The following is a 14,439-nucleotide window of genomic DNA, read 5'->3' as shown; positions in this document are numbered from 1 at the left end:
TGGTACTACATTTACTTCATGTTTCTTGTACTTTTATGTATTTAAGCATATCAATATTCCTGTTGTTAATCATAGTAGCCATTGACTAGAATATATGTCGTTACTTTCATCTTTATTGAATCTTGTTTTAGTAATGAGTATCTCACTTTGTCTGTGGTTCATCTGCTATGATGATATTATTTTCCATAGAGGTAAAGAGCAGAGAAACAATTAACCAGATGATTTGACTTTTGTATAGCTTTTGAATTGTAAAGATTTTTTAATGACTTTTTGGGTACGCATGTTTTGATATTGAAGTATTTAATAGCTTTGCATATGATTTGAGATTTATTTCTAAGCGGTGGATGAAATGAAATATATAAATTTATTTTCGACTGTTTAGTGAAATCAATCATCTACTTAATTAGTCATGATTTGTGTACATTAGGATGAGTATTGGCAAAAATTGCGTCTATACAGCCCGAACTCTCACCCATCAAGGTATTGTCCAGTTTAGCCTAACAGCCTCACGATTTTGCCCCATTGGAGTAACTTCACAGGAATGCTCCATCACGAGCACACTTAACTTTGGAGTTTTTTTATCGAAATTCCACACACCAAAAGGCGTCATGATATTTAAGAGTTCAACTTCAATCTACTCAAGGGTTTTCACAATATTTAATCTGAAGTAGGGTAAATTGTGACAACCCGAACTCTCACTCATCAAGATACACTTTAGTCTAATGGTCTTACAACTTTGCTCCATTGGTGTGACTTCCAAGGAGGTCATCCATCCTATGAATGCTCCAACACTAGTTTCTTATCGAAAGTCCACCATTACACCAAAAGGTCCATCGATGTTTAAGAGTTCGGCTTCAATCTACTTAAGGAGTTTCACAATCTCTCCCACCTAAGTACCTGATATCCTCGTTAGTGATCTATACTCAAAATCATTCACCACGAAGATAAGACTCTAAGGTAACCCCTACAGAGTAAAAAGGTGACTCCCACTAATAGCACTTTGTCGCATCGAGGGTCCAAGAGGTGTGACCCCATAGTGTAGCACTTTATTTTGTATGACACTAAATTCCATCTTCCGACTAGTGTAATGCTTTGATACCATTTATGATAGCTCGAACAATCACCCACCAAGATATTGTCCAGTTTGGCCAAAAGGTACCTCAAAGTTTTAGAATTTGACTTCATTATACTTGAGAGGTTTCACTGAGCCTACATGAATCATCCATCTTTGTTACACCTATGTTTGACATGAGGGGGACAACTTAGGTGTGACCCATGTAAAGGATATGGCTCCACCTCCCTGTTGCAGCCCAAGCAAGAAGGACAATCAGCCCAATCAGGACCGTTCGCCTATACCAGATTACATCCAACCGTCCATTTAATAACAAACTCTTTACCTGTCTTTTCTATATATATGTTTCCCTGTAATCTTGCTAGGATACTGAAATATTTTACATAATAGATAAATTTAAGAGCCAAGTTCATCTTCAACAGCTAAAAACAAATTCAGGCAACAGAAAATAATCTCTATTCCGTCTAATGCTTTCTGCAGTCAGATACCAGTGATATTTTCAAAGTATCATCAAGTTAAAATAGCCAGAGTAATACCAAGTTTTTATGGCATACTCAGCAATCTTAATTCAAAAAATCAATGTAGCCATCTCTTTTTGGTTATTATGTTACCTGAACTTGACTTTTATAAGTATGCCATACTTGTCATAATCGACATCATGTTCATCTGTAACACCACAGGGAAAAAAAATATTAAACTTTTTTAATAAGTAAATTGGCAAAGACAAAAGACCACAATATGATACCCAAACAAACTTCGCCAGCAACTGCCATCTCTTGAAAATTGCGACTGAAAGTCTCATTAATCTTCCCAACAAGGTTTTGCAATGTTGGCAGCCACTGATCCTACATGATGCAATTTACATAGTTCATGTTAAAACAAAATGCCCTCCCACAAACAATGAACAAAAGAGCTGAGCAAAATTAGCAAAAGACAACTGAAATATATTGATATGGTGGACATTAGGTTGTTATTCTTCACAAAACCAGTCAGAAGTACAAAAAAACATACAATTTCGAGCTAATGGGTTTTAAAGATAAAATGAAAAGCCCCTTCACATGTGACTAACAGCCATGCAGGCACAAATCAAGAACAAGCTGAAGTTTGGTTTTGCCTGTCTGTTAATTTTTCTGAATTCTGTGCTATCATTTGTTGAAACTAACGATTTGAACCCTTACGTTTTATATGTTCCATTATTTTGATCCTTCATAATATTTTGACTATTTATAAGTCCAATCATGTAGAACATGACCCAAAAAAAAAAAAGATGTAAACTAGGCCTAGTGCATCTTATGCTACCTGCATTTTGCATTAAAAAAAATACAACTGTCATTTTCTTTTTCCCAAAAATCATATTTCCCGCAGAAAGCCGAGCCTTTCATCATTTATACCAATATTCCACAAGACATCAGCCAGAGACAGCTTCTATGCAGAAGGGCAAACTAATCAATCTGTTATCTCGCCCAAACAATGTTCCCACTAATTCCATAGGAATTGGTTATGATCTATTTCAATTAACTGTTAGCATTGATTTTATTTTGAATATGATGGCAGGATTTGTAGGAGTTATATATATTTCAATGCAGATGATTTTACGCTGTAAAATTTAAATTTATAAATATGGGTTAAAAGGGCATGGGCATTATTTTGATTTGATTAATGATAAATCGAATTTGGAAAGAATCTATCCCCTATATTGCCAATCACTCCTACAGTTTGCTTTCTCTCTCCTCTTCATTATCTCTCACCCAATGGGTCTCTATGATGGGAAACAGACTTCTATGTCAATTTCTCTCCTCACGCCCCTTGTAATTTTTTATTACAACAACATGCATACAAGGGTTCCTAATTCTCTCACATGTTTCCTTCTCACAGAAAACCAAAATTGCTAGGAGGCACCTAGTTGGCTTCTTCAAGAAAATGACTAACTCTTTTCCATCTCCAAAATTCCTCCAGAAATCAAGCAAAATTAAGAAGGCAGAAAAAGAAATTATAACAAAATGATCTATAGCTCAAGATCTGCATCACAAAAAGCTAATAGCAAGTTGACATCCATTACTTCGGCGAGCCCTCGACAATAAAGGCCAACTAGATTACCTGTACTTCACAAGAATATTCCGTTTTTTTTTTTTTGCTAACATTAATAACAGACTTAACAAAAAAAGACCAACTGTTCAATTTTTAACACCAAAATAACCAAATGGGATAACATCAAAAGTATTTGAGCCTAACAAAAATATAAATTGAAATAAATATAACCAAACTTAAAAATGACCATAAGATTTGCATTTATTGCATAAATAAAAAGAAATGATATTTTTTGTATAAATGGGCGATTTTAAGTTATCATTAAGTCTCAATTGATTTATCAGGCTTTTAAAACTCAAATGGATTCATAGAATAAACTAGAACTTTTTGAGATAATTCAATCTTGAAATCTTTTTAAGAAATCTTTAAAAAGAATTTGGAAAAACAAACTTAGTTTGATTGATTGACTTAATCTAGCTTTGTAGGGCAAGGTGGCCCAAAGCTATATAGCCAAAAACACTTTATTTGACTTAAGAGAGATAAGGAACATGATGAAAGAATGGTGGGGATTACATGTCTTCGCGAAATACTGAACTAGCTAATGAAAGGCTACCTTCAAGGATAAGTGAGCTAGATGTCATTTGTCTGTGCACTTCTTCCATTTCATTGTTATCACAAAGCGCTACTGATGTCAAATGTTGACTCACTAGCAAATACCATCTTTATTGAGCATCATTTCCATTGTGCATTTGATCTTATATTGAAAACTATATGAATGATTATCTCTCTTCTCTCCATACAATTCAATTCTATTCAAACTTAAGCCGCCAGAACATTGCTCCAAAAGATATCTTTGAAGGCCCAAGCTTTCCTAAGAGCAGGACAATTACGTAGATAGTGAAGGACAAAGGGGAGGCAATGAATGAGAGAAAGAGTAAAGAAGGGAGGGGATAACCCAGAGAGATCACGCGAGAGATGGAACTAAGATGTAAGGTGTGCAAGAGAAGGAATGGGATGTAAAGAGAAATGAGAAATCAAAAGAGCACGAGTAGATGTGTATGAAAGAGAGAGAGAAGAATGAAGAGAGAAATAATGAGAAAGAGAGAGAAAGTAAACAAAGGTGGATGAGGTAGTTGTGAGCAATATCCAATAATCCTTCAAACTATCAAACTGGTAAAATTGAATTACCAATTGAATTGCCTGATGATAATTGTATATAAACTTTGCCAACCATATCCTTCACTCATCATTACTAACCCCAACACCACCATGGCATTATTTAAGGCGAAGTAAATTGACATATTCAAGAAGCATGATTACACCTGATTACAAGCATAAAAAACAGTTTGTAAGCTACACAATTCTTCTTTCTCGGAATAAATTTCATGAATTTAACTATATTTCATGAAGCACATAAGCGCCTAGTTATGCAAAATTATTATTATGGTTTAGATAGTAGTGAAATGTAAAACCCGCATAATTATAAAAACCTAAAACATCATTTATTGAACTAAGTGGCATCATCATCAGTATGGCCAATAATGATCGGACAAATAACTGTCCATAAGTATTAAACGATGCCATTGATGAATTATAAAATTATCATGCATAGACTACTCTCATGAATATACATATATAGAGAACTTATTCGTACCAAGAGTCAACTCAAGATTTAATTTTTAATTTTTAAACGACACCACTGATGTCAAATGTTGATTCACTAGCAAATACCATCCTTATTGAGCATCATTTCCATTGTGCATTTGATCTTATATTGAAAACTATATGAATGATTATCTCTCTTCTCTCCATACAATTCAATTCTATTCAAACTTAAGCCGCCAGAACATTGCTCCAAAAGATATCTTTGAAGGCCCAAGCTTTCCTAAGAGCAGGACAATTACATAGATAGTGAAGGACAAAGGGGAGACAATGAATGAGAGAAAGAGTAAAGAAGGGAGGAGATAACCCAGAGAGATCACACGAGAGATGGTACTAAGATGTAAGGTGTGCAAGAGACGGAATGGGATCTAAACAGAAATGAGAAATCAAAAGAGCACAAGTAGATGTGTATGAAAGAGAGAGAAGAATGAAGAGAGAAATAATGAAAAAGAGAGAGAAAGTAAACAAAGGTGGATGAGGTAGTTGTGAGCAATATCCAATAATCCTTCAAACTATCAAACTGGTAAAATTGAATTACCAATTGAATTGCCTGATGATAATTGTATATAAACTTTGCCAACCATATCCTTCACTCATCATTACTAACCCCAACACCACCATGACATTATTTAAGGCGAAGTAAATTGACATATTCAAGAAGTATGATTATACCTGATTACAAGCATACAAAACAGTTTGTAAGCTACACAATTCTTCTTACTCGAAATAAATATCATGAATTTAATTATATTTGATGAAGCACATAAGCACCTAGTTATAAAAAATTATTATTATGGTTTAGATTGTAGTGAAACGTAAAACCCGCATAATTATAAAAACCTAAAACATCATTTATTGAACTAAGTGGCATCATCATCAGTATGGCCAATAATGATCGGACAAATAACTGTCCATAAGTATTAAACGACGCCATTGATGAATTATAAAATTATCATGCATAGAATACTCTCATGAATATACATATATATATAGAGAACTTATTCGTACCAAGAGTCAACTCAAGATTTAATTTTTAATTTAATCTGGATTTATCTTGTAACACTTTTTCCAAGTTCAGGTTGAACGGTTATTCTTTAGTTTTATTAATGAATAATAAATTAATTATTATAAAAAATTCCCTCTTAACTATTCTCTCTCAGCTCTATCATTCCTATAATTCTCTTCATTCCACTGGGTAGCAAGTCCCTTTCACATCTCTCTCCTGATCTCTATTTGAAGAAAAATAAAATTTCCAAGCCCTCTTTGCTTTTTTTTAGATAGCTTTACCAAAACTCATGTTATAGTAAAACTGAAGTAATCAAGTATTAATTTCTCTAAAATTCCTCCTTTCTGCAACTCTCTCATATGTAAAAGCAGAAATCAAGCAAATCAAAGGTATTCAAAAAAACAAGAAAAAGAAAATAAATAATATATTCATCGTCAAAGTTCTTATTCATCAAATTGGCACTAAAACAATTCTTCCTCTACATCACTATTGCTGCAAATTATTTGTTTTTCATAATGTTTATTATGCCATCCACCAAGAAAAAAAAGATAATAGTTTTATGTTCAAGGTTGGTTTAGTTTGAATTTGTTCAACAAAGATATGTATCCCTTGCTTACTTGTTCATAGCGGAATGGCATGCATATTAATTATTGATTCATACATTCTTATGTTTCTAAATTATATCACGTGGATAAGCATCAAGAGGACATTGCCATAACCCCATTTTCTTAAGATAAAATGCTATGCTGGGATAAGCATCAAGAGGACATTGCCATAACCCCATTAATTTCATGCAGTTCTTATTTGGTTGATTACATTAAGTTTCACAAAAGCATATCAATAAAATTGCAAAGAAGTTGAAGATAACACCTATCAAGGCTTACACTCATAGTATTATCAGTGAACAAATTGTCCTGATCAAAGGCAAACCAGATGAACTAGTGAATCACATCAAAATTGAAGATTTCTCATGCTTTCAAGTTTCAGCTAAACAGGTAGCGAATTATTATAATGAAGTGCTTTCTTGACGTTTCGAGAATGGAGGGGGAACCATGTGGAACGACAAAACAATTACAAAATCATATGTGTGCTAAATGAAACATCAAAATCATACTAGGCAAACAGAAAAAAATCAAGTAGAAGGGCAAAAATTCCATGCTAATAGATGGAAGTTTGATTTTACACATCAAAATCTTCACTCTATCTACCTAAGAACAAAACAAATGCCAAATCAAACTATAAGAAGCTCTCACCCGGACAACATTTATTTCAGACACGCAACTCCTTAGGGCTGCTTCATCTGCTTCTAGTTTTGTTGCTATGCTACTTATCTGCATGAAATATCAAAATTGCTTAAAGAAAACAACCTTAAACATATGGAGAGAGCACATTCAATTCACCTTTTGTTGACGACTTTCATACTCCTGAAGAATGTTTTGGTTAAGAAATAAGATAGAATTTGCTTCAGAAATACCATCTTGAATTGCAGTTTCCAGTTCCTCTACCGTAGCAGGCATCTACAAAAATGCGAGTGAAAAATGAGTTTCGATAAAGCTCAAACGGTGTAATCATATGTTTGAATGTGCCTTTTCCACCTTACCAAAAGAAATGCTGAGTAAGAGATCAAAGCAACGAGTAATGGAAAAGCAGGAAACATGCAATCATATAAAAAATAAAAAAATTTAGTAAGCACTATACAGGTTAACTTCCATTTACACAAGCAACTGGTAATTTAAGTTTAATGGATAACGACAAGCAGTAAGAACGGAATGCAAAGAAATCACAAGTGCATGAAACAGCAATGGGAGAAAATCTGAAATGATGTAGAAAGAACACTACTGCTGAAAAAAACTGACCCTACTAAATTTCAAATTAGTACTATAGATTCCGGAATTGATTTGTACTGTCAAAACTCAACTTTGGACATCTATTCATGCCTCTGATACGAAAGTTACGAGAGTGTAGATCAGAAAGTTAGTAGCACGTGGAGGCAAAGGTAACAACCTGTGCTTGCTAGGCAGAAATCTTTTAGACCATCAGCATATGAAAAAGGAAGCCACACCAAGAACTCACCAATAAGGCATCAATGATAGTAGTGGCTTGTCTAGAAACAAGAATGGTGTGATTGGAGCTCGTTTTAAAAGGCTCAATCAAGCCTGCATTGGGTGGAAAGAAGCAAACGAGTCATGTTGGGAGCTTTCTACAGAAGACACTCGATGGATACAAAGGCTGTTAACAAAAAGAGGAGTTCATAGACTTGCACATTTAAGGTAAATCTTTTTAAATCAAGCCACTCTTTCTCTCTCAACAAATTACCCAAAAAAACAAAAAACAAGAAAAAAAGAAAATGAAAGAACAAGAGAAAAATGGTCCTGTGCACACATTGTTGTCATCTCATCGACACACAGTGTGCGTCGGTATAATGCAAAAGCAAACCAATTGCCCCAACTTCTAAGTACCCATGTGCATCCTACCAACATAGTAGAGAAAATACATTGCTTGCATAAATTTTCTCATGCAAGCGAATACCACCGCACTACTTTTATGGTATGGTGGTAGCAATATCTATACACACATTCTTTGGAGCGGTGGAAGACGAAGACATGCAAGTGCTCATACACATTTTCTTAATGCGATAAGAAAATCAGTTTGCAAATCTTTCATGCCGGTACATGAAGAACAAATACATCTTCTTTGACATGGTGAAAGTAGAAGATCCAACTGTGGTGTCTTAGAATCCACCCATTTATGCCTTCTTTTGGTGTGGTGAACAGGCCTATACTCCTAATAGAAACTCTATGCGAGGTGGAAACTGAGTGGTTGTCAAACTTTTCAATAACATGACTTGAAACTTACACGAGGCAAATAATTTTCTAGACTAAAAACACTACTTACCGAACACTAGAATTGACATACAAGTCATCTCAAAAGAGTTGAAAGAACCAGAATTGAATAAAAAAATCAGACCATGAACTAAACTCATGAGGAAGTTAGTCGCTTGCTTGAGAGCAAGAACATAAGAGCTGCATTGCAACCAGAACTCTTAGAATTCTCTGAACTGAATTGGCTATGGAAACAAAATTCAACAACTCCTATTCATAATTAGGGAACATATTCTCAATGGGGCCAATGGGGCAAATTTAAACAAAACACGGATTACATATAGGTTGCTCACAATGCTTTGAACATTTAACAAACATTGAAGCCCTTAAAAATTCTAAAGAATCTGCAAATCAACACAAGCAAGTAAATATATAAATAAAGAACTCAAATGCAAAAACACATGCGACTTGCAAGGATGGTACATTCATATGAACGATGGCCACAAAAAGAGTTTGCACCTTTCAAATGATCACGTGAATGAGAGAACCTTTGCAATTAATATAATATTCAAATCCATTGCGTACAGCAAACTACACAAGTGCCTTGAGCAACATGAGCATCAATATCTAAAAGTCAACCATGCATGTCTTGAGTGATGGTTACAATCCTGACCAACAAAATATTCTTGTACAAAAAAGACATTTCAAATATCATAAGTGGTTCCCTGCAGTGTTTCATGGGTCACACGATAATTTCAAATCACCAAAATAAAGTTTGTATGCATATATACTAATGAGCGTCTTAAATACTTGAGCTAACATTTGAGAATACTATGCATAAACACAAAATGAAACCAAACAGTTTTGCTTTGAGAAGTGCACCATCATTTAAAAAAATTAAAATTTAAAACAGAAAATCAAACTAAAACACAAATTTACTCAAGCGAGTGGCATGTTCGATCTTCCAAATCACAAATATTGCAATTAACAAAACTTGCACTATAGAATGGAATTTAAACTCATACTTCAATCTGATAAAACTATGTTGAATTTTTGCTAAAATCATAGCGAAGAACTTAAGACACACGACTCAAGCTTTTGTACTCACATCTGCTTATGACTCTCAGATAACAAATGACACAAAACACACAACTCGAGGCTCTATACCGTTAGATCTGACTCTGCGAACCACTATATCCATGTGTTTACCGAAAGGATTCTCGAACCCTATTTATTTTCCCTCCTTTTTGGTTTAATTATATTTTGCAATGCCTATGGGAGATTTATATCTCCCCTTTTGTACAAAGAAAGTAAATATGAGTTTTTTCATTGTTTTATTTTCTACATGGTATCAGAGAAAGGTTAGAGTGTTCCTTCCGATCATTGTTCATATTCTCTAAGGTTATGGTTTTCACTTCCAACCTTATTTTCTTATCATCTAAGATTATGATTTTCATTTTCAACATTTATTCTTATTCTCTAATGTTAGGATTTCCACTTCCAAGCTTACCCCTATGACAGAATTCTCCCTGTAATCACTATGTTGGAGTTCTTTGACTTCAAAAGAATCAACCATAATTAATATTGAAAATTAGACCAAAGGAGAACTCCAGGTATTTCAATCATCAAACCACCTGAACAAAATAATCTACCTTAAATTATACCAAATCATGAACATATTTCTAAAGGAAAAAGGAAAGATCAAACATTTTGTGAATCTACTTCCGAAACACAAAGACCCAAATTGTTATTTTGGAAAGAAATTAATTCCATGATCATGATATGATTGTAGAGCACCATGCTACCTACTGAAAGAAACTAAGTCTGTTTGAAGCTGCTGTAGTTATTTAAAGTAGTTGTGAAGCTGCTGCAGAAGAAACTGTCCTTCAAAAAGTAGTGGTTGCCATTACAATTTTTATTTTTTTTGAAAAAGTCAGACCACAACTTTCTAGCAATCATCGCACTTAGCCAAGTTCAGGAGCAAAACACAAGTTTTAGCCACAACTTTTTGAAAAAGCACATAAAATGCAATTTTTTCCAAGGAAAAAAACAAAGATGTGGTGCGGCACTACCACCACACTACCGGCCCAAACACACCCTAAGATGACATAGTGCAAGTCGTGTGAAATTCCAACTAAATCAGAATAAAAGCTAGACTTATTGATGAAGGAATTGCTACAAATACATGACAACATCAAAGAAAACCATCTAACCAAAAAACTCACCAAAGGATTCTACAGCCCAATATTTAAAAAATCATAAGCAAACTTGAAATAAAAGATCTCTACCATTCAATTTGAGGGAAAGTATTGAATTTCTGCTCCAATCATAGCTAGGAACTTAAGACAAGTTGATCAAGTCTTTGTACAATTGGATATTCTTATGACCCTCAGATAACAAAGAACTTAAGGCACAAGAATCAATACTCTATACAGTTAGATCTGTCTATGACCCTCGGATTATAATACGTGTGCTTTCCTAAAGGACCGTCGGCCCTATTTATTTTTTCCTCCTTATTTGCTTTACTACTATTTTGTAATATGAATGAAAGATGCATATATATCTCCATACTCGTACAAAGAAAAATGAAGATACTTGAGAGTTCTTCCATTGTTTTATTCTCTGTAAGCTACATCATCATTAAGTATTCATAAATAGATGTTTTCCAACAAATCTCATATAAGTTATTTTATCAACCATTTATATATGAATTTTAAGGTCCTTCATGAAGAAAAACTCTGAGTATCATTATACTTAAAAAATATAATAATGATTTCAAAGTATGGATCCAATCCTCAAAGTAAAATGAAAGAGACATCTCTTTTTTTAACAAGCCCAATATTCTTCTCATCATATTATTATAAAACACAATATGAATGCTACAACACAATACAACAATCAAAATATTTATTTATCATCTAAATATAAAAAATATTGATAAATAGTTTAACTACAAGAATGATTTTTGGAGTGTGAGGAATTTGCTTATAACAGTGTATCTTTGAGTAGTCATAGGGATCAAGAATCAATTTTTGACCATAGTTAATTGCAAAGTTAATGGATCTATGAAATAAATTTATTAGAAGAGTACGTAATTTGATCAATACCTTGTAAAACAATACTCCAACAACAACAACAACAACTACAACAACAAAACATTTATCCCTCAAAGTGAGGTCGACTACATGCATCATTTTTCTCCATTGCGCCCTATTTAGTGTCATATTTTCATGTAATTCTAATAAATTAAGATTATTTACATAAGTCGAATCTTAAACATCTACTCTCATAATCGGATCATCAGATGGTCAACGTTTAATGTGACCAAACCATCTAAGAAGACTCTCCTAATTCTGTCCATCATTGGAGCTACACCAACTTTATCACGGATATATTCATTTCACATTTTGTCTCTAATTGCAAAGCCACTCATCCACCTAATCATTCTCATCTCTGCAACACTAACTTATTTTTATGATTCTCTTTTAAATGCCAACATTCAACACCATAGAGCATTGCAGGTTTCACCACCATTCAACACATTCCCGATCCACCTAACTAGCTTCCACCACCCGACGAATACACTTAAGAGGTGTTTACTTGTACTGTTTCTCTTTGTATTGTTATTTCCTATTGTGTTGTGTTGTAACCCTCTGTATACGTTAATAAAAGTATGTTATTGTGTTTCCCACTATTTATCTTACCAGTTCCGGTATCAGTAAGTAATTCTTTTCATTCAACTGATATATTGAATGGATATTTTAAAACTCTCTCACTGAATTTTAGATTGTCATAAGAGCACAAGATAAAGTATGCGGGCAATGTTATTGTTGTCCATGGAGATATACATTATGATAATTTTTTTAAAAAAGAGATATAGATTATGATAATTTTTTTAAAAAAGGAAAAAAATGCGACACCAAAGCAATGGAAGATATATCAATGAAAATATTTTGCAACAATGCATCGATGAAGTTGCAATAGTGAAGGCTACACTTATAGAAAGAAAAAAACAAAAAAGATTGCAACAATGTATGCCGCATAATTATGACAATGCAACAATGAAAGATATGACAACAGAAATAAGAAGAAAATAAAAGGCTAGAGCTCATATACAATGACAAGAATTGGAGAATGATTGAGTGTTTCATTCCAATATTTAATTTGTATTTATACAATCCCTAAAGAACCGCTTTAAAAAAATACACAAATCAAAGAATAATAATTAATGCATAGTTACAATAGTTCACAATTGATGTATAGGTAGAAGGGATCCTATAGATCAATGAGGTGGCACTATAGAAAGAAAGAGAAGAAAAAAAGAGGAGGATTATATTTGATGGGTTTACCAAACAAAAATTGAATGAAAAGGGTACAATACGAAGAAAATACAACGTTTTGCACATATATAACAATATATATAAATATATATTACGATGCGGAAGCGCTCTGGCGCCGGTGTCGACATCGGTGCCCTAGGGTTCCACCGCACCGATGGCGTTTGATTCTTCCTTCGGCTCCAGCGTCGACTTGGTCCTTTTGGTCGACCTCTTTGGCTGACTGATCGTCGTCTTCTTCGCTTTCATCCGCGGATTCCGCGCGTCTCTCTCGTCATTGTCGCAAAGCGCTGTCTGCGCATGAACTCGGCTTCAACTCCCTCTCTTTATGCTCGACAGCTCCAGATTGAGCGTTGCACTCGCATCCTCCTTGCACGCAAGTGAGCTCATCCTCCCTGCACGTACGTGAGCTACGATCGCAGTCCAAACTCAATCCTTGTAGCTTCCCGCTCTTTAACTCCCTATTACATGGCTTCTCCTCCTTCTAAACCATCGACTACTTCAGTTTTAAACCTTGTGAAAGCTTCTTTTGTTGATATGGTTAGCTCTATGGGATCAGATCAGGTTTTCTCTAAAGTTTATCATGAATTATTTGAGGGTCAGGGGGACTGTAACTTTTTCAAGAACACGTGTAGGACGAGTGACAAACTAGCTCTATTCTTCTCTGATGTTGAAGTTTCTAACCTGGTTGACAAGTGCAAATTCACCCTCATTGGGAAGTTCCAATCGGGACATCCTAAAACCGAAATCATTCGAAAGCTTTTGAAGATCTCAAACTATTGAAACTTTGCAAGGTTGACCTCTTTGATGAGAGACATGTGATGATGCAATTATCTAAAGTGGAATACTATGCCAAAATATTTTTCAAAAAAATCATGACAATAAATGAGAAATATATGAAACTGCTTAAGTGGTCTCCTGAATTTAACCCTAGCCAAGAACCACCTATAGTTTCAATCTGGTTTAAACTACCTGGCCTAAAACCGCACTACTTCAATCACCAAGTCTTTTATTCTATTAACACTGTCGTTGCCGGTCCCAAGCCCGGATGAGAAAAGTGGAGGGTTGCGTTAGGTAGTCGACAGCCAGCGTAAAACTTGTCGAAAAAATCATGACATGAATCCTTTTGATCATTGTGTAAGTGCTAGGGCGTCCCCTGGAAGCGACGCGCTGTATAGCCTGAATACAGTGAAAAGTGTGCAAGGGCCGCTACACCGGCGCCCGGGTGTAGTGTTAAATAAGCAAGGGTTCCCACATTACGGGCGAATGCGGGTAAAGAAGTTAGTCCATGAAACTAATGAAACTAATATTAGGATATGATCTTGGAATATAGACACTCTCAATGGTAAATTAATGGAATTAGTTGATATTATGATTCATAGGAAAATTAATATCTTATGTATTCAAGAAAGTAAGTGGGTGGGAGAAAAGGCTAAGGAGATTGATAATTTAGGTTTTAAACTTTGGTATTCAGATAAGAGTCGCACTAAAAATGGTGTAGGTGTAATTATA

At 34.5% G+C, this 14,439-nt stretch overlaps 1 protein-coding gene across 3 annotated transcripts in view; it reads right to left on the bottom strand.

Annotated features, from left to right (window-relative positions):
- Nucleotides 1-14,439, bottom strand: part of LOC110018083 (structural maintenance of chromosomes protein 5) — a 111,993-nt gene that overhangs the window by 13,552 nt on the left and 84,002 nt on the right. For all 3 annotated transcript variants that reach the window (XM_020715308.1, XM_020715309.1, XM_020715310.1), the window contains 4 exons: nucleotides 7,169-7,285; nucleotides 7,022-7,099; nucleotides 1,818-1,917; nucleotides 1,684-1,738 (listed from right to left, as the gene is read on the bottom strand). In XM_020715308.1, coding sequence (XP_020570967.1) covers nucleotides 1,684-1,738; nucleotides 1,818-1,917; nucleotides 7,022-7,099; nucleotides 7,169-7,285 — 350 coding nt within the window. The remainder of the gene's footprint in view (nucleotides 1-1,683; nucleotides 1,739-1,817; nucleotides 1,918-7,021; nucleotides 7,100-7,168; nucleotides 7,286-14,439) is intronic.

This window comes from Phalaenopsis equestris, unplaced genomic scaffold (genome assembly GCF_001263595.1).
Source record: "Phalaenopsis equestris unplaced genomic scaffold, ASM126359v1 Scaffold000002, whole genome shotgun sequence".
In the NCBI taxonomy this organism is placed as follows: Eukaryota; Viridiplantae; Streptophyta; class Magnoliopsida; order Asparagales; family Orchidaceae; genus Phalaenopsis; species Phalaenopsis equestris.
The sequence above is the reverse complement of the archived record's forward strand: the minus strand, read 5'-3'. Positions and strand labels throughout refer to the sequence as shown.